The sequence below is a fragment of the Corapipo altera genome, unplaced genomic scaffold, assembly GCF_003945725.1.
Source record: "Corapipo altera isolate COAL_440 unplaced genomic scaffold, ASM394572v1 131726, whole genome shotgun sequence".
In the NCBI taxonomy this organism is placed as follows: domain Eukaryota; kingdom Metazoa; phylum Chordata; class Aves; order Passeriformes; family Pipridae; genus Corapipo; species Corapipo altera.
The window spans coordinates 12,469-34,504 of NW_020885218.1; the positions used below are offsets into that span (position 1 = coordinate 12,469).

The 22,036-nt window shown below is 61.6% G+C and overlaps 4 protein-coding genes across 4 annotated transcripts in view; 2 read left to right on the plus strand and 2 right to left on the minus strand.

The window, feature by feature from the left end:
• The window catches only part of LOC113940204 (threonine--tRNA ligase, mitochondrial-like), a 5,642-nt gene extending 5,262 nt beyond the window's left edge, over positions 1-380 (plus strand). The window contains exon 17 of the mRNA XM_027631309.1: positions 162-380. Within this exon, the coding sequence (XP_027487110.1) occupies positions 162-310 (149 nt within the window). The 3' untranslated portion in view covers positions 311-380. The remainder of the gene's footprint in view (positions 1-161) is intronic.
• A 4,011-nt stretch (positions 381-4,391) lies between these two features.
• Positions 4,392-5,055, plus strand: LOC113940208 (extracellular matrix protein 1-like). Its single transcript, XM_027631314.1, has 3 exons — positions 4,392-4,438; positions 4,679-4,766; positions 4,862-5,055. Exons 2-3 carry the CDS (start codon positions 4,707-4,709, stop codon positions 5,033-5,035), a joined length of 234 nt encoding a protein of 77 aa, XP_027487115.1. The 5' UTR covers positions 4,392-4,438; positions 4,679-4,706; the 3' UTR covers positions 5,036-5,055.
• An 892-nt stretch (positions 5,056-5,947) lies between these two features.
• On the minus strand, positions 5,948-9,060 carry LOC113940207 (cathepsin K-like). The gene is made up of 8 exons (XM_027631312.1): positions 8,910-9,060; positions 7,945-8,083; positions 7,469-7,591; positions 7,153-7,308; positions 6,842-7,060; positions 6,597-6,762; positions 6,415-6,520; positions 5,948-6,324 (listed from the first exon to the last, which is right to left on the minus strand). The coding sequence occupies exons 1-8, from the start codon at positions 8,915-8,917 to the stop codon at positions 6,225-6,227; spliced, it is 1,017 nt and encodes a 338-aa protein (XP_027487113.1). The 5' UTR covers positions 8,918-9,060; the 3' UTR covers positions 5,948-6,224.
• A 2,943-nt stretch (positions 9,061-12,003) lies between these two features.
• On the minus strand, positions 12,004-21,510 carry LOC113940205 (aryl hydrocarbon receptor nuclear translocator-like; the record flags this gene model as incomplete). Its single annotated transcript, XM_027631310.1, has 17 exons — positions 12,004-13,205; positions 13,920-14,071; positions 14,492-14,651; positions 14,857-15,007; positions 15,423-15,522; positions 15,837-15,960; positions 16,435-16,510; positions 16,699-16,809; positions 17,996-18,147; positions 19,021-19,095; positions 19,529-19,663; positions 19,801-19,877; positions 20,274-20,359; positions 20,491-20,556; positions 20,930-21,029; positions 21,147-21,212; positions 21,297-21,510. Coding segments are annotated over 17 exons (1,935 nt in total), but the record flags the coding sequence as incomplete, so codon positions are not given.
• Between the last annotated feature and the right edge of the window lie 526 nt (positions 21,511-22,036).

Genomic DNA, 22,036 nt, shown 5'->3' on the forward strand with positions numbered 1-22,036 from the left:
TCTGGGCAACCCCCCCGGGACCCTCCTGAGCCCCCCCATCCCTTGGGACTCCCCCCGGGCCCCCTGACCCCGCAGGGTGGTGGGTGCTGTGGGTAGGGGGGGGTGCAGGGTAGGGGGGTGCGGAGCCCCCCGTGCCCCCCCCGACGGCGGTGCCCCGGCAGTGGTGGGTCGGCGGGAGCGGGAGCGCGGCACCGTCAGCGTCCGGACCCGGGACAACCGGCAGCTGGGGGAGCTGGAGCTGCCGCGGGTGCTGCGGCGGCTGCGGGAGCTGCGGGACGGCCGCGTCCCCGACGCCGAGCAGCGCTTCTGACCCCCCAATCCTCGCCCCGGGGGTCCCCGAGACCCCCCCACACACACTCAATAAACCGCTGGAAAACGCGCTGGATGTGGCGGGAGCTGAGACCGGAGCGGGGAGGGAGGGGCGGGACACCGGGAAGATCCCCCACACACCCCAACACCTGAGTCCCCCCCACACACCTGTACAGCCGGGCTCCCCCACCGCAACACTTGGGGGGGGTGTGTGTGTCCCCCTGTCCCAGATTCCCATTCCCGGGTTCCCATTCCCGGGCGCGTTCTCTCCCCTCCCCGCACTTCTGGGTCCTTCCCGCCGGGATTTCCCCCCGCCCACACTTGGGGGAAAGTGGGGGGGTTGCGCAAACCCCGAGTCACGTCGCCGCAGACCCGGTTGGGCAATCGAGGAGGGGGACACCGGGCTGGCACCTGCCCGGGCGTTCGGGCTCAGCCCCAGGCAGGATTTGCCCCCCCCGGGGCCCCCCTGTCCTGGGGTAAAGGGAGGTGGCCAAGCCGTGACCCTCCGGCCGCTGCTGCCCCGCACTGGGGTGTCCCCAGGGTTGGGGACACAAGCTGAGACCCTTCCCCTCCGGGGGTCCCTCCGTGGGTGGCCCCTGAGCCCCCCCCTCCAGCACCGGGGGTGACTCAGCGGGCGGTGGCCCCGAAACGGGGCAAAACCCACAAAAATGCGGTCCGACCACTTCCCCCTGGTGTGACGCCGGGGTCGGGGGGGGGGGGGGGGGGGCTGGGGCCACCAGAGGGGGGTCCGGGGCTACCAAGGTGGGGACAGGACCACCAGGGTGAGGACGGGACCACCAGGGTGGGGACAGGGTCCCCAGCCTGTCTGGGGTGGGGGGCACAACCCTGGCCCTGTTTGGGGGTGCGGGACATGGAGCAGCCCCCCGGCCCCTCCCGGGGGCCCCCCCCCCCGGCCCGGCCCCGACGTCAGGCCGTGACTCAGCCCGCAGGATGTGGCCCCGCGCCCGCCCCGGCCCTTCATAAGGCGGTGGAGCCGGCGGTAGCCCCACAGCGCCCGACGCCATGGCGGCCTTCGGCCTCCTCCTCCTCCTCAGCGCCGCCGGTGAGTCCCGCGGCCCCGAGCCACGGTCCCCCTGCACGGCTGGGCCCCACCCCGGACACCTTCATCCTCCTCCCGGACACCCCCGTCCCCTTCCCGCACACCTGGCTGCCCTTCCTGAGCTCCTGGATCCCTTTCCCGAACTCCTGGATCCCTTCCCCGGGCACCTGGATCCCTTCCCCGGGCACTTGGATCCCTTCTCGAACTCCTGGATCCCTTCCCGGACATCTGGATCCCTTACCCGGGCACCTGAGGTTCCCCACAGACACCTGGGGCCCCTTCCCGAAATTCCAGGTCTTTTTCCGGGACACCCGCGTCCCCTCCCTGAGCTCCCGGATCCCACCTGGGACACCTGAGTTCCTCCCCGGTATTTGGGACACCTCCCGGGTGTCCCACCCTCGCTCCTGGGCTCCCCGCCCCGGATGTGCCGGTCCCTGCCCACACACCTGGAGCCCTCCCGAGTGCCCGGGGGTCCCTGTCCCAAACTCCTGGGTCCCTTCCCCGGGATGGGGCTCCACTGGGCCCGCAGGTGTGGGAGGGTCTCTGCTCGTTGCCCCACGGGCGTGGGGATGGAGGGGGTGACCCCGCTGACCCCCTGTGTCCCCCACCGGTGACAGCGGCGGCCTCGGGGCAGGTCGAGCAGGTGCTACAGGAGAGCCTGGACCTGGGGCCCACCAACATCGGGCAAGGTGAGGGGACAGACGGGGACAGATGGGGACAGCCAGGGATGGGGGGACACGAGGGGACACACCCAGGACAGGGAAGAGGGAGATGCTCACAGGGAGGAAGGGGACAAGGTTGGGGGTGGAGGGACACGGGGACATGGGTGGGCGACCAGGGGAGACACGGATGGGGGGGGACACGGGGTGGGAATGACTTGGGGACGGTGCGGGTTGGGGATGGGGTGGGGGGACACCACAATGTGAGACACGGACACTGGGACAGGGAACAAATGGGGAGAGGGGGGCACATGGGGACAAGTGTCACCTGGGGACAGTGCAGAGGGACGCCACCCGCCCTGTCCCCACCCTCCACCCTTCCTTTTTCAGTGCTGCAGCAGGAGGTGGACCCCGCGGTGCCCCCCAACATCCTGTTAGGGGGAAGCACGACCGTCTCGGGCCGCCCCCCGATCTGGGGCAGCGCCCTGGACGGGTTCCCCCCGGCCTGGCCCGTGGCCTCCGCCGTGACCCGGCACTGCCGCGATCCCCCCACGGTGTCCCCGCCCCCGATGTTGCCCCCCAACGGCTTCGCCCACCTGCACCGTCAGGCGGCCGCGCTGGCAGCGCTGCGGCCCCGCATGAGCGACTGCTGCCGGCACCACGCACCGCTGCCCTGCGCCCGCCGCGCCGTGAGTGCGGGACACGGGGGGACACGGGGGGACACGGGGGGACACGGGGACTCCACGGGGACGGGGGTGACCACCGCGGGGAGGGGGGGACACTGCGGGCACGGGGGACACCACTGGGAAGGGGGACGTAGAGACACTGCAGGGAGTGGGGACACCGCGGGGAGGTGGGATGTGGGGACACTGTGGGGCACGGGGACACTTGGAGGGGGGGACATGGGGACACTGCAGGAAACACCGGGGCGGGGGGAACGTGGGGACACCGCGGGGAGGTGGGATGTGGGGACACTTGGGGGGGGGCTCTTGGAGGGGGGGACATGGGGACACTGCAGGAAGGGAAGACACGGGAACACCGGGGCGAGGGGAATGTGGGGACACCGCGGGGAGGTGGGATGTGGGGACACTTGGAGGGGGGACATGGGGACACTGCAGGAAGGGAAGACACGGAAACAACGGGGCGAGGGGAACGTGGGGACACCGCGGGGAGGGGGCGCGCGGGGACTCGGTGGAGGGAAGGACGCGGGGCCGCCGCGGGGCCGGGGTGACCCCGAGGGGGCTCCGCAGTGGACGGACGTGCTGGACGGGTTCTGCACCGATGAGTTCGCGGTGAAGACGCGGCAGTTCCACTGCTGCCGCCGGCACGGGGCCGCGCGGCGCCGCTGCTTCGCCCAGGAGACCCCGGCCCCCACCTGGGACCCCAACACCTCCTGGGAGCCCAACACCGCCTGGGACCTGGTCACCGAGACCCCCTTCCCGCCCGGGGAGCCCACGGCCGCCAACTTGGGCAACATCTGCGGGCTGCGGGAGCTGCGCCCCGGCCCCCCCGGGCCCGACACCCCCTCCGGGCCCCGCATCGAGCTGCGGGTCCGCCTGGAGCGAGAGTACGGGCGGTGCTGCCGCAACGAGAGCCTGAGCTGCGCCCACAGCGCCGTGAGTGCGACAAGGGGGGACACAAGGGGGGGACACGGGGGCGGGGAGGGTCCCGGAGTCAGAGGATGAGGGGCACTCGGGTGTCGAAGGACTGGGGGGGATCCAGGAATCCGGGAAAGGGACACAAGTGATTCGGAAAGGGATCCAGGAGTCTGGGAAATGGACCCAGGTGTTTGGGAGGGTCTTGGGTGTCGAAGGACTGGGGGGACCCAGGCATTTGGGAGGGGGACCCAGGAGTCCCGGAAAGGGAACCAGGAGTCTGGGAAAGGGCCCCAGGTGTTTGGGCTGGCCCTCAGGTATCCGGGGAGGGGCCCCATTTGTATGGGAGGGCCCCCGCCATCCGGGGAGGAGCCCCCGGTGCCCCGGCAATGACCGAGGTGCCCGGAGCGTGACCCAGAGGCGGGGGAGGCACCCAGGTGTCTGCGGGGGTGACGAACCTCTCAGGGAGGGACCCAGACAGGGAGGGGCGGAGGCGTCCGGGAAACGACCCAGGGCTTGGGGGGGGGACTCAGGTGTCTGGGAGGGACCCAGGGGTCCGAGGGGGACCCCCTGACCTCCCCCTTTGCCCCGCAGTGGCTGAAGGGGATGAATCGGTTCTGCCGGGAGGAGTCGGCGGTGAAGACGAGGCATCACTGGTGCTGCCAGCGCAAGGGTCTCCGGGCCCGGGGCCGCTGCTTCGCCGCCGCCGCCCCCGTCCCCAACTACGACCGGGAGCTGCACAACGTGAGCCTGGTCCGGCCCGGCCCCGCCTTGCTGCGCTCGCTCTGCGGCCCCACCCGCCTCTTCACGCAGAGGTAGGTGACCCCCAAAACACCCACCCCCGCCCCCCCCCCCCGCCCCCGGCCCCCCACAGTCCCTGATGCCGGAGGGGACCCGGGACTCCCCATCCCAGAGCGGACCCGGACATCGGGGACCCTCCAGTGCTCAGAGACCCCTCTCAGTGAGGTTCCCAGGAGTCCACCCCCTCTCCCAGCCCCCCCCCCACCCCGAGTTGACCCCCCTCCCCTCGTGACACGCCCTGTCCGTGTCCGCAGGCGGCCCGTGCCGGAGCTTTTTGGGGCCATGACGGCCGCGTGTTGCCCCCTCCCCGCCGAGGAGCGCGGGGTCTGCGCCCGGGAGCAGGTGAGTGACCGAGCGGGGTGGGAGGGGGGTCAGCGGCTCTGGGGGACCCCCACGGCCACCCTGACCCCCCCCTCATCCTTCCCCACTGTCCCCAGCTGTCCCAGGCCATCGCCACGCTCTGTGCCACCCCCGAGGACTCCTGGCGGGACCCCCAGGGCTGCTGCTCGTGGGAGGAGCCCGAGCGGCGCCGCTGCTTCGACAACGCCTACCTGGACCGGGTGACCCTGGGAGCCGCCGTGGCCCCCCCACCCCCCGGCCACGACGAGTGAACCCCCCCCACCCCCGGCATGAGTGGGGCAATAAAGATGCTGTTGTGTCACCGCTGAGTGTCCCCATTGTTTGGGTTTTGGGGGGGGCCACTGTGTCATTGTTTTGGGTCCCCCCCCACACTGTGTCTCAGTGTCTCCACTGTTTTGGGGCCCCACCCCTGTGTGTGAGTGTCCCCATTGTTTTTTGGGGGCCCCCCCATGCCCCCATTCCGGGGTGTGCCGGGGCGTGGGTGGGTGTTGGGGTGTTTGTGCTGTCAGGGTGTGTCGGGCCCGGTGTGATACCTGTGTTTGGTTTTGGGGTGTGCTGTGGCCACCTCCTCACCCACATGGGGTGCCCGTGGCCTCTTGTCCCCGGGGGGTCTCTTTTTCCCCCCCCCTCCCCAAAGCCCCTGAATTCTCGTGGCCCCACAGTGTCACTGTCACCCGTGTTCCCCCCCTTGCCATGATCCCAGGGGCTCCCTGTGTCCTACAGCTCCATGTTGGCCCCCAAGTTGTGTCTGACAGTCCCCAGGGGGGGTGTTTGAGAGACCCTGATGGGGTTGGGGGACTCCTGTGGATTCATCCACCCATCTGTCCTTCCACGTGTCCTTCCCCCAGGCCCAGATCCTCCGTCCATCTGTCCATCCAAAAATTCCCCAGCAGCACCTTCTCTCCCAGTTCTGCCCCACCATGGGGGTCCTGCCCCCTTGGGAAAGAGAAGGACTTTTCCCATCCCTGTGACCCCCTTCCCAGCACAGAGCAAACTGGTCCCAGCCTTTATTCCCAATTTTATTTGAAAAATAGTTGTATCATTCTCAGCAGCCTCCACCGGGATACAGGGTGGAGCGATAGGGATCTGTGCTCTCCGTTGGGAATATTCCACATCCACTGTTCCCCAGTATTCTTGGAGGCAGAGGTTGGCCTGGGACCCATTTCCTGAAGCATCTCTGGATGGATCAGCCTTCATGGATCTGGCCAAGCACGATCCATGGGAAGGCAGAAGCCAGCATGGCAAAGAATTCCCAGGAAAACAGAGCTGGGGGGAGCTCATCCCTCCATTCACTGCAGCTGGGAGAGGGGTTCCCTCCCCTATCCCAGGGGAAATTTCTGGTGGAGTCCCAGAATTCCCCCCGGGAGCGCTGTCCTTCGAGACCGGGAGGGAAGAGGCCGAGTTGGAAGGTCGGGAAGTGGGGAGGGAAGGGCCGGGGTGTCACATCTTGGGGAAGCTGGCCAGGTTGGCCACGCCGCAGGCGTTGTCCATGTTGCGGGCCAGGAGGACGTAGCCCTTGTTGCCCCACTCCTCGCCCCAGCTGAGGGGCGGAAAAGCAGAGCCTGAGCCTCTGGAAGAGCAATTCCCGAGCCGGTGACCGGCCATCCCGCCATCCCCACCCCCGGTGTACCTGTTCTTGATGATCCAGTGCTTGGTGCCCTTCTGTGCCCCGTAGCCCACGGCCAGCACGGCGTGGTTGATGTTCTCTGCGTTGCAGTTCTCGTCGTAGTAAACCCCTGGGGACACAGGGCTGTCACCACCTCGGCTTCCCCGGGCAGCCCCAGCGCCCCGGCGTGCCCCCCAGCCCCTCACCCCGGCTGTAGAACTGGAAGGAGGGCAGGCTGGCGTCGATGCCCACGGAGATGGGGCCGATCCGGGCCACCGCCCTCTTCAAGGCCTTCTCGTTGCCTTGGGGGATCTCGCGGTAGCCGCGGCACTTGGCCGCCTTCCCGGTGGGGCTGTACATGCAGCTCTCGTCCTGCCGGGAAGGGGGAGGTGAGATGGGGGCGAGGGGGGTGGAGGGAGGGAGGTGTGGGGCCCGTGTCCCCCCACCCCACCTGGCCGATGTAGGGGTAGGCGTCCTCGGAGTCGATGCCGCGGTTCTGCCGCACGTACTCGAAGGCGTTGGTCATGTACCCGCCGCCGCAGCCGTCGTTGTTGGCCACGCAGTCCACCAGGTTCTGGGGGCTCAGGGACAGCAGTTTCCCCGTCTTCCTCTTCAGCTGCCCCTCCAGGGCACCCACCGAGCTGAACGCCCAGCACGAGCCGCACTGGCCCTGTGGGGACACGGCGGGTGACACCGGGGTGACACCGGGGTGACACTGGGGTGACACCATGCTCTGGGCACCCCTGGTAGCACCGGCCTCACCTGGTTCTTGACAGGGGTGACGTAGCCCTTCTTGCGCCAGTCCATGGCAGCCGGGGCTCTCTCGGTCCAGTCGGGGACAAAGAGAGTCTCGTTGTGACGTTGGTGGCCACGGGGCACCTTCAGCCCCGTCATCGTCCTCACCACCTCCTCGCTGGTCTGGGGAAGGAGCCCGGGGTGGGTGAGCCTAGGGGGAAGGGGGTGTGGGAGCACCCGTGGGTGCTCAGCCCCCCCCCTGCCCCCAGTGACACCCCCCATGCCCCCAGTGACCCCCCCCCTGCCCCCCAGTGACCCCCCCCATGCCCCCAGTGACACCCACCATGTCCCCCAGGTGGTTCATGGCCAGCTCGAAGGTGTGGACGCCCAGCGTGTGCTCCAGGTTGTGGGTGTTGATGTACTTGAGGTTCTTCTCCCAAATCAGCCGCCGTGTCACCTCGTCTGCCTGTGCCACGGGGTGAGAGGGAGCTGGGCAGGGGGGTCCTGCCTGTGCCCCCTGCCCTGGGGGCATCCTCTGGCACCAGGGACACCCTCCTGACCCAGTGTCCCACCCTAGGGACATCCTCGTGCCCCAGTGTCCCACCCTGGGGACATCCTCCTGCCCCAGGGACATCCTCCTGTCTCAGTGTCCCACCCTGGGGACATCCTCTGGCACCAGGGACATTCTCCTGCCCCAGTGTCCCACCCTGGGGACATCCTCCTGCCCCAGCTCCCCCCTCCTGCCCCAGTGTCCCACCCTGGGGCCATCCTGGGGGTCCCCAGCTCCCAGACCCCCCCTCCCCAGGGTCCCTACCCCACCTGGCCGTTGTACTGCTTGCGGTGGGTTTTCTTCCACAGCTCCCACTGCGTGTCCAGTTCCGGCTCTGGGTGCAACTGGGCCAGGGCCACAGGGACCAGCAGGGCCAGCAGCCACCACATCCTGGGGACCAGCTGAGCACTGGGAATGGGGCAGACACTGAGCTGGGGGGCTGGGGGTGGGCAGGACTCAGGTATTGGGGTCTGGGCCCCTGTGCCCACCCTCGTTTGGGGCTAGGACCCCTCTGCACACCCTGCCTTAGGGCCAGGGCCCCCTGCACACCCTGACTTGGGGCTGGCGTCCTCTTTCCACCGTAGCTTGGGGTGCTGGGCCCCCCTTGCCACCCTAACTGGGGACTGGGCCCGTCTTCTCACCCTGGTTGGGGTCTGGAACACCCTGCCCACCCTAATTTGGGGCTGGAACCCCTACCCAGCCTGATTTGGGGCTGGGCCCCCCTGCCAAGCCTAGTTGGGGTCTGGGACACCTTTCTCAGCCTCATTTGGGGGTCTGAGACCCCCCCGCCCACCCTGATAAGGGGCCAGGACACCCCCGTGGCAGCGCTGGCCGGGCGCCGGCATCACATGAGCCGGCCCAGCTGGATCCCATTACAGCGTCCGCGTCTTTTCGGCAGATCCGAACCGTGGAGAACCAAACTTTGGGGTGCAGGGGGAGCAGGCAGAGGGGGTCTCAGCCCTCCTGCCCCTCCCTGGCTTCACCCACTGGCTCCCAGCACCCAGAGCCCTGTGGGGGAGCAGGGACAGGGACACCAGCCCTCAGCCCCCCCCCAGACGTGATGTTGCCTCAGTGTCCCCCTTTGTGCCTTTAAGGGTCCCACATGGGACCCTCTTCCCTCCCATTCCCACTGGGATCCGTTTCCCCGGGGAAAAAGCCTCCCACCGCCCCACTGGGTCCCCTACCCAGCCCTGGGACCCCCTCCCTCCTCCCTCCTCCCTCTCAGGGCTCTTACCCCAGCATGGAGCCGTCGGTGGGAGCACTGGGAGCACTGGGAGCGCCGGGCTGGGGCTGCTGAGCTTTTATGCCGCTGGATGGATTGAGGAAGTTCGGAGGCAGCCGGAAAATTTGGGCAGGCGTCGGGTTTGGATGGGGAGGGGGAGGGATCGAGGGGACGGGGAGGGGGGACGGGGGGGCTTCCCCGGCTTCACGTGATGCTGCGGGGACGGGCTGAGTCAGCCCCGGCGCGGGGCTGCTGCCGTTGGGTCCTGTCCTGGGGACACCCCTGTCCCAGCGACATCCCCGGCCCAGCGACATTCTCCTGCCCCCGGGACACCCTCCTGCCCCAGCATCCCACCTTGGGGACACCTCCTGCCCCAGGGGTGTTCCACCCCACCATCCTGCCCCAGGGGTGTCCTCCTGCCCCACTGTCCCACAGCGGGGACACCCTCCTGTGCCCCAGGGGTGTCCCACCCCACCACCCTGCCCCAGGACACCCTCCTGCCCCCGGGACACCCTCCTGCCCCAAGGATCCCGGTACCAGGGACATTATCCTGCCCCAGGGGTGTCCTCCTGCCCCACCATCCCACCTTGGAGACACCTCCTGCCCCAGGGGTGTCCCACCCCACCACTCTGCCCCAGGACACCCTCCTGCCCCCAGGACACCCTCCTGCCCCACTGTCCCACACCGGGGACACCCTCCTGCCCCAGGGGGGTCCCACCCCACCACCCTGCCCCAGGACACCCTCCTGCCCCAGGGGTGTCACACCCCACCACCCTGCCCCAGGACACCCTCCTGCCCCAAGGATCCCGGTCCCAGGGACGTCCTCCTGCCCCAGGGATGTCCTCCTGCCCCACCATCCCACCTTGGGGGACATCTCCTGCCCTAGGGACACCTCCTCGACCCCGAGTCCTCCCCACAGCCGGGCAGGAAAGGGCACTGGTGTTCCTGGGGATCCCCGATCCCCCCCAACACCCTGGGGTGAGTGGGTTGAGCACCCACCGCCTCCAGGAGAGGCCGGACACGGCAGCTCGGGGGCATCGGGGTCAGGCTGTGACAAGCAGGAGCAGAGCACAGGAGCCCATCCCTGTCCCCACTGTCCCCAACCCAGGCAGGTCCCCCCCGCGTGCCCAGTTTGGGGGTCCCGGGCTGGCCCCCGAGGGGGAAGGAGGAGCCAGACGGTGCTTTCTGCCCGGACCGTCCCCTCCTCCCGCGGCTCCTGCGGGACAGGGCGGAAGGTCCCGGTGGCACCAGTGGCACCAGTGGCACCAGTGCCCTGTGCCAGGCGCGGGGACATCGACATCATCATCGTCACCGTCACTGCCGCTGTCACCGTCACCCTCCGGCCGCGGGCTGGACCGTCCTGGGCCCGGGTTGGCACAGGGCAGAGCGGAGGGGATGGAGCAGCACCAAGGGGGAGGGGGGGGTCAGGCTGGAGCCCCCTCTCCCCTCCCCGTGTCACCCCCTGCCCAGGGGGGTCCCCGAGAGAGGGGTCACCGCCCCGTGTGACCCGGTCCGGGGGGGGCTGAGTCACCCCTGGGGCTCCAGCACAGAATCATCGTCCAGAGCACGAGGCCCTGACGTGGCCGTGTGTGACTGGGGGCACTGGGGGCACTGGGGGCACCGGGTGCAGGGCAAATGGGGGGGGCAGAGGGGATCTGGGGGGGAAAAAGCGGGGGGGGAGGGGTTGGGGGGGGGAAAAGGGGGGGGGACAAACAGAGTTTGGGGGCCCAAACTTGGAGAGGGGACAGGGTTTGGGGGACAAACAGGGGGGACATGGGGTTGGGGGGGGGACAAATGGGGGCCTGAGGGGCCAAATTGGGGGGATGGATGGGAGTTATGGGGGAGCAAAGCAGGGGGGGCACAGGGGTTGTAGGGGGGTCAAATTAGGGGGATGGGGATTTAGGGGGAGAAAGGAGCAGGGGATGAGGATTTGGGGGGGGGCAAATCCAGGGGAGTCAAATAGGGGCTTGGGGGGGGCAAAGCAGGGGGAATATGGGGGATTAGGGGGCCAAACTGGGGGGAACAGGGGTTTTGGGGGCCACAGTCCCCTGAGGGGGGGGCAGAGAGAGGCAGAAATGAGACAAAGCTTTGAAAAAGGGGAAAAAAAATTTCTTGTAAAAATCTCTGCTGCCCCAAATTCCTGGGATGAGGAACCCAGGATTGGGAAACATCCCGAGGGGGGTTTGGATCCGGCCCCCCCCCCAAGTGATTGTTCAATAAAATCCCCCCAGGGACAAACAATGCAGTTTCCAAAGGGGGGTGAAGAACCAAAGTTGTGCCCCACCCCTGTCCCCCTCCCTGCCAGCCCCACCCCCTCCTCATCCTCCTTCCCCAGGGCTTTGGGCTGCTCCAGCTGGTTTTCTTCTCCCTGGCCCGGGAAAATTGGGGGGGGGGGGGGGGGTGTTTACACCCAAGTCATCCACAAAAGCTCTGGGAAATGGGAATTTTCCTCCTCCTCCTCCTCTGGCAGCTCAAGGGGGAGGGCCCAGGATGTGACTGGGGAGGAGGATCTTGCTGGGAGAAAAGTCCCTGGATCACAGGACAGGGGTGGGTCACAGGATGGCTCCGAGGGGGATGTTCCCACTTTTCCATAGAGAAATTTGGAATAAAAAAAAAAACAAACGGAAAAAAAAACCCCAAAACCAAACCAAAAAACCAAACCCAAACCTAAAGCTTTCAAATCTTACTTTTCCAACAAAAGGAGGAGGGAAAAGCAAAGCTTCCTCCAGGAGGAATCTCTGGGCTGGTGACACAAAGGTTTCACACTTCCCTACGTGGATGTTATCCAGGAATTACAGCTCTGGAATCAGCTCCTGGGGGTGGAATCTTCCCCCCTTCCCTGCCCCAAACCAGCAGAGGGGACACTCACAACCACCCTGGGGGTCCCCAGAGCCCCCTCCCAACATGCAGGGAACAGGGAGAGACACCCACATTCCATTTAAAACAAAACCAGGCTTCCAGGAAAACTCGGGATTCTTCCCCTGCTGCTGTTGTGCCAAGTTTCCTTCCAAGTCCAACTCAGCAATGAATTTTTCCTGTTGGAACTGAAGCAAGAGGGAATCAAACTGTTCTTCCAGCCCCTGAGGAGGGCAGGATTGGCCACAAGTTGGTTTTTTTTTTTTCCATGGAAAAAGCCAGAAGATTCCAAGTCAAGGTTTAAAAATTAAAAACTTTATATATATTTATATATATATATATATATATATAAAAAAAAAATCACTCTGTTCCCTACTTTTCCAGCTCTCCTCTTACAGTTTGTGATTTGGCAACAGGATCATCCCATGGCAGGAATTCTTCCTTAAGGAGATGGTGAGTGAGCAGATGTAGTGAAAAATACACAGTTCCTCAGCAATTCCCTGATGAAATCCAGGGATTCTCCTACATCCAGACGACAACAAGGAACTCCTCTCTATGGGATAAAATTCCATGGACAGCGTGGGGCAGGTTTTTTCCCCCAAAAAACCTGTTGAAAACATCAATTTGTGGCAGCACAGAAACCCACCAGCTGGAAAATTGATGCATCCAGAAGAAAAGCTACATGGATAATATTTTTATGGCTCGTTAATTATCCTGGGATAACGGGGGGGAAGGGGGGTTATGGGTCACACTGACTTCATTGCACAGTTCACAGGAGAGGGAAGATTCCAAACAAACGTGGGAATCTCCACGTGGAGCACCCTGGACTGGAGACGTGGTAACAACCCTCCAAGACCAGCCAAAATTCCTCCAAAAAGGAGGAAAAACACCGGCTCAGGACAGGGATTCTTACTCAAGCATCCTCCAGGATTGTATTTACAGGGATAACGCTTGGAAGAGCTTCTCCCAAATACTTAAAAAAATCTCGATAGTTTTGTGTTTGATAGAAAAAGTCACGGCAGAGAATGAAATAAAACCAGTCACAGCCACCTTAAAAAGCGTGGAAGGGCTGTCTGAGATCCAGCCAGGAATTCCTCCCACGGAAATCCACTTGGGAGCAGCTCTGGGAACACGGGGCCTTCGCTCTTGTGGCACTCAGGTCCTGGAGCTTCCAGAACAATCCCACAGGGAGGAGGTGTCCAAACCACACCATCCTCCTCCTCCTCCACGGCCACCCATCCTCGGAGCTCCCCTTCCAGAGGGTTGGGAAGAGTTTGGACAGTTCTTGGAGAGAAAGACTCAGCTGTTTTCCTTTACACGTGGATATTGTAGAGCTTTGTGGTGTCTCCCCTAAGGCTTGTTTTACTCGGAAAAAGAAGGGAATATGTTCAACTCTGGGAATTCTTCGTTGTTGTAGTTGGGCCCTTGGTCTCCCAGCATGGTCAGCATGTCCTGAGAGGAGGAGACAAGGACAGAGTCAGGATCTGCACTGGAATATCAGGGAATATCAGGCACCAAACCAAGCCTCAAGTGGTGCCCGGGAGGTTTGGATTGGAAATTAGGGACAATTTCTCCATGGAAAGCATGGCCAGGCATTGGAATAGGCTGCCCAGGGATGTGGTAGAGTTGCTGCCCCTGGCACTGCTGTGGCACTTGGGGACACAGTTTAGTGGTGGCCTTGGCACTGCTGGGGGAACAGTTGGACTTGATCTCAGAGGCTTTTCCAACCTCAACAATTCCATGATTCCATGATCATGTTGGCAATTTACTCGTGGGTTTGCTGGAGCAGGTACTGAGGACCAAGATGGTCCTTTTCCCAAGGGAACACAGGGTCTGTGTCCAAGGCAAATTTAAGGAGCAGCAAATTTAAGGGACAATTGGTGACTCCTTGGAAAGGAATTCTCAGGGATTATCTTAATTTTATTGGATTGAGGCTTTCCTTTTGTTATTAATTAGAATCAGAAGGGTTAATCCAACTGGAACTTCACACTGATCCTGCAACAGACCAAGACACAAAGCCAAGTCCTGCCCTCTCCACTTCCACCTCCATCAGGTTATCCCGAAGTTTGGGACCTCCCCAGCTGATCTGAACCAGAGGGACGATCTCCAGGTGCTTCAGCCCCGTGGACCCCACTGGATTTGGGAGGTTAAAAAGCCCCATCTTACTGGGAAGACCTCAGGCTGGCTGGGCTGGGGCTGCTGCACGTGCTGCTCCCCGGATCCCGGGCCGTGGTGCTGCCCTTGCCACTGGGGCCACATTCCCACGGCGTCGGCGGCGCGGGGCTGGAACGGGGCCGGGGTCTGCGCTGCCTCCGTGCCTGCTGGACACACAACACAGTCAGGGCAGCCCTCCTGGGTTTCTCCAGTGCTTCTGTGGGACTGGGAAGGGCACAGCTCCGGGTGGTGCCCCGGGAGGGTCACCCTACAGGAATTCCTGTCGTGGGTTTGTTGCCATGGGGCAGAACAAAGGGATGCCCAGAGAGGGTTTTTGTTTCCTCCCAGTCAGCCTTGACACAGTTCAAAATTCATCTGCTGGGACGATCCCAGATCCTCCTGATCTGGAAGGGATCCACAAGGATCACTGAGCCCAGCTCTGTGGTTGGCGACCAGTCAAAGGAGGGATCCAGCTCTGCTCTCCACGTTTGGGAGCTCCCCTAAAACCCCCCAAAACCCCCGGAGAGCACATCCCAGCCCAGCTGTATCCACGGGGTGCCCCCAGCTCCCTCAGCCACACTCACTGAAGCCGGAGCCACGGGTGGCCAGGGCCGGGTACGGTGCTGCAGTGGGAGAGGCCGTGGATCCCGGAGCCGTCATGGAGCTGAAGGAGGACGGGGTGCCCTGGAATGTCCCCATGCCGAAGGAAGGCGGCCGAGTCTTCACCGGCTGCGACGCCACTTGCTGTGAGAGAGGAAGGACACGGGAGAGGAGGAGGAGGAGGAGGAGGAGGGATGGATCTCCCCCGGCCCTCGGCTCGGCAGAGTAGCCCCAGAGGAGGAAGCCCACGGACACGCGGCGCCGGGAGTGGGAGCGGGATGATCCCCCCGTGGAGAGCGGGGTCTGAAGGCAACGGGGACCCTGCAGCTGAGGGTTTGGGCTGTGCTACCTGGGGTGTGAACACCGGGCGTGTCCCTGCAGCCCACGTGGTCCCGCTGACCTGAGCTGGGCTGGAGTGCCGGGAAATCTGGGATAAGATCCGGCCGGCGGGGGACGGCTGCTGCTGGATGATGTTCACTGGAGGCACCATGCTGCTGCTCCTGGGAGGGGAGAGGAGTCTGAGCCCGTGGAAGAGCATTGCAGGAGGGAGAGGCACCAAACCTGCCTGTCTGAGTTACTGGGGGAGGGAAATGAGCCCAGCTGTGCGGGTGAACTCTGCCCATCAGGCCGCCCTGGGAAGGGTGGAAGTGTTCCAAGAACGTGTGGATGTGGCACCTGGGACAGGGGTTAGTGCTGAACTGGGCAGTAACAGTTGGACTGGATGATCTCAGAGGGCTTTTCCAACCTAAATGATTCCATGATTCTCTACTGGGACACAACTGGGAGGAGCTGCTGGGTGGAGCTGGGTGTCCTGGGCACGGCTGCCCTCACCCAGCCCAGGTCCTGGGCACGCCCGGGAGGCACAGGGATGCAACAGAGGGAATGGAAGTGGGAAGTGGGAAGGTGAAGCCTCACCTGAAGTTCTCCTGGGGCCGTGCAGCAGTGAAGGTGTTTCCCTGGGAGAAGAGGGGTGGGTTGGCTGGCACGGTGCTGGCAGGGAGGGCCTTGCTCTGGTCTGCAGAGAGAGCATGAGACATTTTGGGGCTGGCAACAGGGAAGAGACGTGTCCCTGGGAAGGAGGACTCCTTTGCTCCTTCTCCAGACCCAACTCCAGATGATTTTGTTAACCCCTGTTTAATTTGACTTCCTCACCACTTTCTAATAAACCTTCTAATAAACCCAGGTTTAATTTGACTTCCTCTCCACTTCCTAATAAACCTGCATGAAGGTTCCCTGGGGTTGGAGCATCCAGTACAGCCTGGGAAGAGGCAGGAAGGACGTGCCCAGGGCAGGCAGGAGGAGCAGCCCAGGAGAGCCCTGCTCACCCACCTGTGCTGATCCCGGTGAAGATCTCCCCGAAGCGTGGATCCCGCTCCTGGCTGAACAGGCTCTCTGCCTTCTCCAGGGGCTTGCTGTGCTCTGGGCCTGCAGCACTCACGGGCTGCACGGGGACCTGGAGCAGGGACAGGGAGCTGTCACTCCTCAGCACAGCGGGAATCAGCCCGGAGAAGGGCTGAGGGCCGGGCTGCGCTCGGGATTCCGGTGTTTTATTGGGATAACGTCGCCAGTCAGGGCTGGCACAGCAGGACAGGCTGCCCAGAGAAGCTGTGGATCCCTGGAAACGCTCAAGGCCAGGTTGGACAGGGCTTGGAGCAAGCAGGGAGGTGTCCCTGCCCACGGCAGCAGGTGGAACTGGATGATATTTAAGGTCCCTCCCAACCCAACCCATTCCATGACTCTACAATTCCACATGATAAATATTGGGATCAAGCCGCAGATCCAGCAACACCCAAGGGCAGAAACACCTTCCCCTCAGACCCACCTGAACCTCGTGCCAGCACCTTTAAACCCCCAGAGAACAGAACAGGACAGGAACAGAGCAGGACAACGAGCAGGACAACAAACCCCTCCTCTGGGGAGGACTCACCTGGGAGTGCTCATACCCAGCCAGGCTCTCCCTTCCCGGGCCCACTTCCAGCTCTGCCTGTGGGGGCTGCTGCTGCCTAAAATAGAAAGAGTCTGTAACAGGAGAACACAGGCTGCCAGAGAGAATTCCCAAGGGATCAGCTCCGTGTGGTTATGCCAGGGGTTCACCAGCCCGGAGTTCCTGGCTGCACAGAGGGGGATTTGGGGATGGAGGGAGGTGTGACAGCAGGGTAGAAATGGGAAAAGGAGCTGAGCACCTCCTGACCTTGAGGGCAGCGGGGCTGTGCCCATGTCCAGGGGGAGGTTGACGCTCTGCCCCATTTGGGGCCTCGGCAGAGAGTTTGCCAGGGCAGGCCGGGACTCCTGGCTCGAGTTCCTTCAAAGCAAACACAGGGAGAAAAAAAAAAAAAAAAAAAAAAAAGGTTCAAAAAAAAAATCCCAGCTGGAAGCAAAGTTGGGGTCTGGGTGTGGCTGCCTCAGGCAAGATGCAAAGCCCTGTCTGAGGGAAGGATCTTTCCACCTGGTGTCCCTGGAAGGAGGTGCTGTGCAATGGGGATGCTCCAGAGGTGGGGGTTGTGCCTCCCACACTCAGTCCCTGAGCAATTAATAACCTGCACCAGGAGTGTGGTTGGATCTGCAGCATCCCTAAAGCACAAGCAAAGGCTGTGGGAACCTCCAAACCTCCAAACCCTTGAAGTTTAGCTCTGTCAGACACTCAGAGACCACCAGTAGTTTCAGGTTTTAAGCCCAAAACGTGGTGCAAGCTCTTTATGCTCTTCTGTGAATTGTGAGAACCCAGTGAAATGTTTAAATCCCACCATAAATTAACAAAAATCCAGCATTTTCTAGGTCTCTTTTGGAAGCTGCTGCTTCAGCAGCCCCTGATCTTGAAGATGAAGCAGCACATGTAACCTGGAGAGCTGCCCCTGAACAAAACACCCCTCAAACACGAGCAGGCACAGACACTGCTGCTCCACAGGGACTTTGGGAGGTGGGTTATGGATGTGGGAATGGCTGGGTGTGGAATGAAGGAGTTCTGACATGGGGCAGGACATCAGGCCTGCAGCACATTCCTGGGTTTCCCTTTCCCAAGCAATCCAGCCTCCTGTTTGCCTGCTGGAGACTCCAGTGGCTGCCCCTGCCAAGGCTGCAGCTCCACATCACAGGCACGAATTCTGGGGCTTTGCTGCTCTTGTGTAAGAGGCCTGGAGCTCCCTCACGGGAAGAGAGAGCAGCTCCCACCATTCCCAAAGGATATGTAACCTCCTGGACTGTCACAGCAATCCAAGAGCCACATTCTGAGGCAGATTTCACCGGCTTCAGGTACTGCTGGAGCTGAATTTTGGCAGCTTGTTAAGGCACACGACGGGACAGCCAAAGACACTTCAATTCCTGCACTTTTTAAGTCCTCCAGTGCCTGGCACAGCCCAGGAAACGGGAGCTCGAGGGACTTGGGAACTTCTCCAAGTGGTGGGAAGTTTGGAGAGGGGGAGAGGCCAAGGCTCCCACGGTTATTCTGGGATAGGAGCCCCCCCCGGCAGGTCGTTTTTCCATGCACATACTTGACGTTGGTGTTGGTGCAGATGATGTACTCGATCTCATCCGAGTAGGGGTTCTGGAAGGTGAAGGAGCTGGTTCTCATCCAGAGCCATTCCCGGTTTTTGGATCGGAAGCGGAACATGACTGACAGAACCTGGCCTTTTAACTTCACCACCTGAAAAAAAACCAGGAATCCCAGGAGTAGCACCTGACCAAGGGTGCTGAGGAGCAACCTGAGCAAGAGCCACCCCCCAAAACCCCGGCGATGGCCCTTTGCCTCAAACCTGGCACGTCTCAGCCTTCCCAAACTAAATGGCACTATTCCCTCAGGACACCTGGATTCCCAAAGGATACAGGAGGGGAATCTAAAAATCCCCTTTTTGGCTTCACTCCTCTTATGCCTTTGCACTGGTGGGATGTATGAAAAAGCCTCCAAGAGATGGAACACATGCTGTCGCCTCCGATTCCAACGGTTTGGAGCAATGGATATGAGCAGCTGGTTTTTGGAGTCATGAAAGCACAGGGGCAGCCTTACCTGCCCTGCCACCAGTCCAAGGCCCTCAGAAATAACAGGGCAAGAAAACCACCTCCATTTCGGGTTCTGCAGCACTGGGCTGGGCCCTAGAGATGAACCAGGGTTTCAGCCACAGGAGCACAGCAAGTCAAGCAGGCCCTTGGGAGCCACATCCCTGACCCTAAAGGCAGCCTGGACCAGCAGCCAGAGCAGGGATTCAGGAGTTAAAGACATCAGATGCTTCTGGTTTGTTCTGTATTTAACTACATGACTTGATCTGTTTGCAAAGGAGAATTATCTAAGGTTTATTTTTCCTCTCGGTTTTCCAATTAATTTTTCGCCGTTTTGCAAGGACCGAGGCATTCCAGTCTGAATTCCAACCTCAGGCCCAGTCTGAATTCCAACCTCAGTCCCAGTCTGAATTCCAACCTCAGTCCCAGTCTGAATTCCAACCTCAGTCCCAGTCTGAATTCCAACCTCAGTTCCAACCTGAGTCCCACCCTGCATGCAAAGGGCAGCTCCAATGTTTTGTACCTGCTGAAAGCTGTCCCGTAAAAGCTGCTGGTCTTCTGGATGGCAGAAATCCACAATGTCTTTCCCCAAAAGTTCCTGATTTTCAAGGAATCGTGAGAGAGATCGAGTCAGTTCATCTGGCAGGCAGATTCCACAATTAATCCCGCTTTGGACAGGTAGTTCCTGCTCCTTTCCCCCCCAGATCCCCGTTACACAAACCAAGCACAGGGGCTGGCGTGCTGTTTCTTGAAGAGAAGCACGACAGCTGTTGATTAATGTTTGATCTTTAACTCAATTTAAGGCAGAAAAAGGCTTTAATTGACATTTGACATAATCCAGAGCCACCCAGCCTTCCCATGATCAAAGGGCTTGGAAAAACACATGGCAAGGCAACTGGTGGAGAAGAAACACGTCTGGATTAAGCCCTGGGTGTGGCTGAGCAGCTCTGTGTGAAAGCAGAGCCGAGATGTGGAAGGAGAAGAAAGTCTGAGGAGCAATTTTGGGTCACAGAGCCCCTCAGGGCGCTCACCTGGGGCTGGTAGCCAACGGTGGCCACGCACCGGTGGTCGATGAAGGTGAAGATGCCCTCGGTGTTGTGCCTGGAGATGAACTCTGTGGGCTGGCACACGTTGTTCATGTCTGTGCAGTTGGGAGAGCTGGTCACCTGGCAGGGGGGACACGGGCAGCGTTGGCAATGCCAGCCCCACGCTGGGCTCTGTGGCCATCAGGGGACGTTCAACAGTCTCAGTCTGGGGGCTTCCAGGACAAGGAGATGCTGGAGGAGGTGAAGGGGCCACTCACCTGGAGCCTGCCAATGGCCACCAGGCAAAACTTGCTGCCCTGGCCGGCGTCGGGGTCGTCGTCAGGCAAGGAAACACCTGGGAAGGGGGGGCCAAAAATTCCAGCAGGGTTAATGCAGGAAAAAACTGCTCATTTCACAGGAAACAGACCTCAAGACACCTCTGCACCCCTGTTTGTAACTCAGTATCCTTCCCCACCAAGGGATTTGGAACATTAAGGTGCCTCCCCCTCCCTCTTATCACCAGAAGGGTTCAAAATCTCTAAATTTCAGACAGTTTAATATTATTTCCACCCTCTACAGACAGAGATCTCTGATGACGCACCGGCAAAAATCAGTTCAGTCTTCAAAGAAAAGTGACAGATAACGTTTGCAAAATGTTTCCTGGCACGTTCAGCTCCTGGAATTGGCAACTTTGGGCCACTTCAGTGCTTTTAAAAGCAGCCCCCCCTGAACACCTGAGGTGAGCCCTCACCTGCTGGGGGCCAGGCTTTGATGTAGCCAGTGCAGTGCACCACGACGTAGTGAGGTTCTCCATCCTTTGCTGCACCTAAGCCATTCCTTGGGAGAGAGAAACAGGTTGTGCTGCAGGTTCACGTGGGGGGGAAGTGAAGCAAAAGCAGGGGGTTTTGTATTACTTATATATGTGTTATTTATATAAATCTGTTATTTGTACTACACGAATTATTTACCTGCAGCGATTCCTCATGAAGCTGAGACGATTCACAGCCACTGGATCCACGGAGCTGTTGCCACACCTGGGGTAGAAAAAGGAGGGCAAAGGATTTATCTTTCATGGTTGACATGAAAATAATCTTGGGTATCTTGAAGAAGATGGAGGTTCATCCCCTGCAAAGGGGGAAGAACGTCTGAATTTCCATCACACAAAGCCCTCATGCTGAAGAATTCAAGGGAGGTGACACGTGGGGCCAAAACTAATTATTACTTTAAACTGGATCTTGTACAACAGGGCAAAGAAACACCTCAAGAACTTGGCTGTATGGGAAGCTCAGCCACGTCCTCTCACTCTACATCAAAACCAGCCGAAAAAAGCTGAAATAAAAGCGTGGAGGGGCCAGGGAGCAAGCTCAGCTGGAGGCTCAGAGATTCCCCCACGGAATTCCTTCCCACCTCATGCGGCAGATGAAGGATCTCCGCGAGCCCATGCACATCCTCATGGACTGCTGCCCCTCCTTCTTCACAGTGCCCGTCTTCAAGTCCAGGATCCGACCTAGGAGAAGGAGGAACGAGGAGATGCTGCTGCACTGGGAGTCCTTCCCCCAGCACAGGTGTGGCTCCAGGAATCGAACTGGGAGACTGGCAGGGCACGAGTGTCACCGTGCGGTACCTTTAGACGCATTCTCGGGGGGGGCTGCGGCATCCTTGGTAGAAAGGCACCAGGGTTTGGTTCCTTCTACAAAGGGAAGGGTTTAATCCGAGTCCTCCCGGGCTCTGCCCGCTCCCAGCCCTGTGCTCTTCCCCCAGGGGTGTGCTGTACCTGTGAGGGCGTTCTCGGAGGTGGAGAGCTGCTCCCTCAGCTTGCCCACGTCGTCCGGGTGCACCTGGTCGTACAAGGTGCTGCCGAACCACTCGGACTGCGGCTGGTTCAGCACGGGGGTCACCGAGTCGGACACGTAGACCACCCGCCCCGTCTCGCAGGACACGATGAACAGGAAGCCGTCGGCCGCCTCCAGGATCAGGTGTTTGAGCTCCTGTGGACACACGGACACCCCTCAGCTCCACGGCCAAACCCCCGCCCTGGGTTTTGCCCGTTCTCGCCCCGACATAATTTCACTTTCCCCTCTGACTGCTGTATTTCCCGGTATCAAGCCAAGAGGAGAAGGCTTCAGGGAGACCTCACTGTGGCCTTCCAGGACCTTAAGGGGGCGATGGTTTGTACACTGCCAGAGGGCAGGGTTAGGTGGGATTTCGGGAAGGAATTCTTCCCTGCAAGGGTGGCGAGGCCCCGGCACAGGTTACCCAGAGAAGCTCCCTCAGCCCTGGAAACGTTCAAGGCCAGGTTGGAGCAACCTGGTGCAGTGGGACGGGCTCTGAGGTCCCTCCCAACCCAGAGAAGCTCCCTCAGCCCTGGAAACGTTCAGGGCCAGGTTGGAGCAACCTGGTGCAGTTGGGACGGGCTCTGAGGTCCCTCCCAACCCAGAGAAGCTCCCTCAGCCCTGGAAACGTTCAAGGCCAGGTTGGAGCAACCTGGTGCAGTTGGGACGGGCTCTGAGGTCC

Coding starts and splice junctions, on each gene's coding strand:
- LOC113940208 (XM_027631314.1), top strand. CDS start 4,707: ATGACGGCCGCGTGTTGCCCCCTCCCCGCCGAGGAGCGCGGGGTCTGC. Junction 4,767..4,861: donor GGGTCTGCGCCCGGGAGCAG/GTGAGTGACCGA, acceptor CACTGTCCCCAG/CTGTCCCAGGCCATCGCCAC.
- LOC113940207 (XM_027631312.1), bottom strand. Junction 7,309..7,468: donor TGAACCACCTGGGGGACATG/GTGGGTGTCACT, acceptor CTCCTTCCCCAG/ACCAGCGAGGAGGTGGTGAG. Junction 7,061..7,152: donor TCACCCCTGTCAAGAACCAG/GTGAGGCCGGTG, acceptor GTGTCCCCACAG/GGCCAGTGCGGCTCGTGCTG.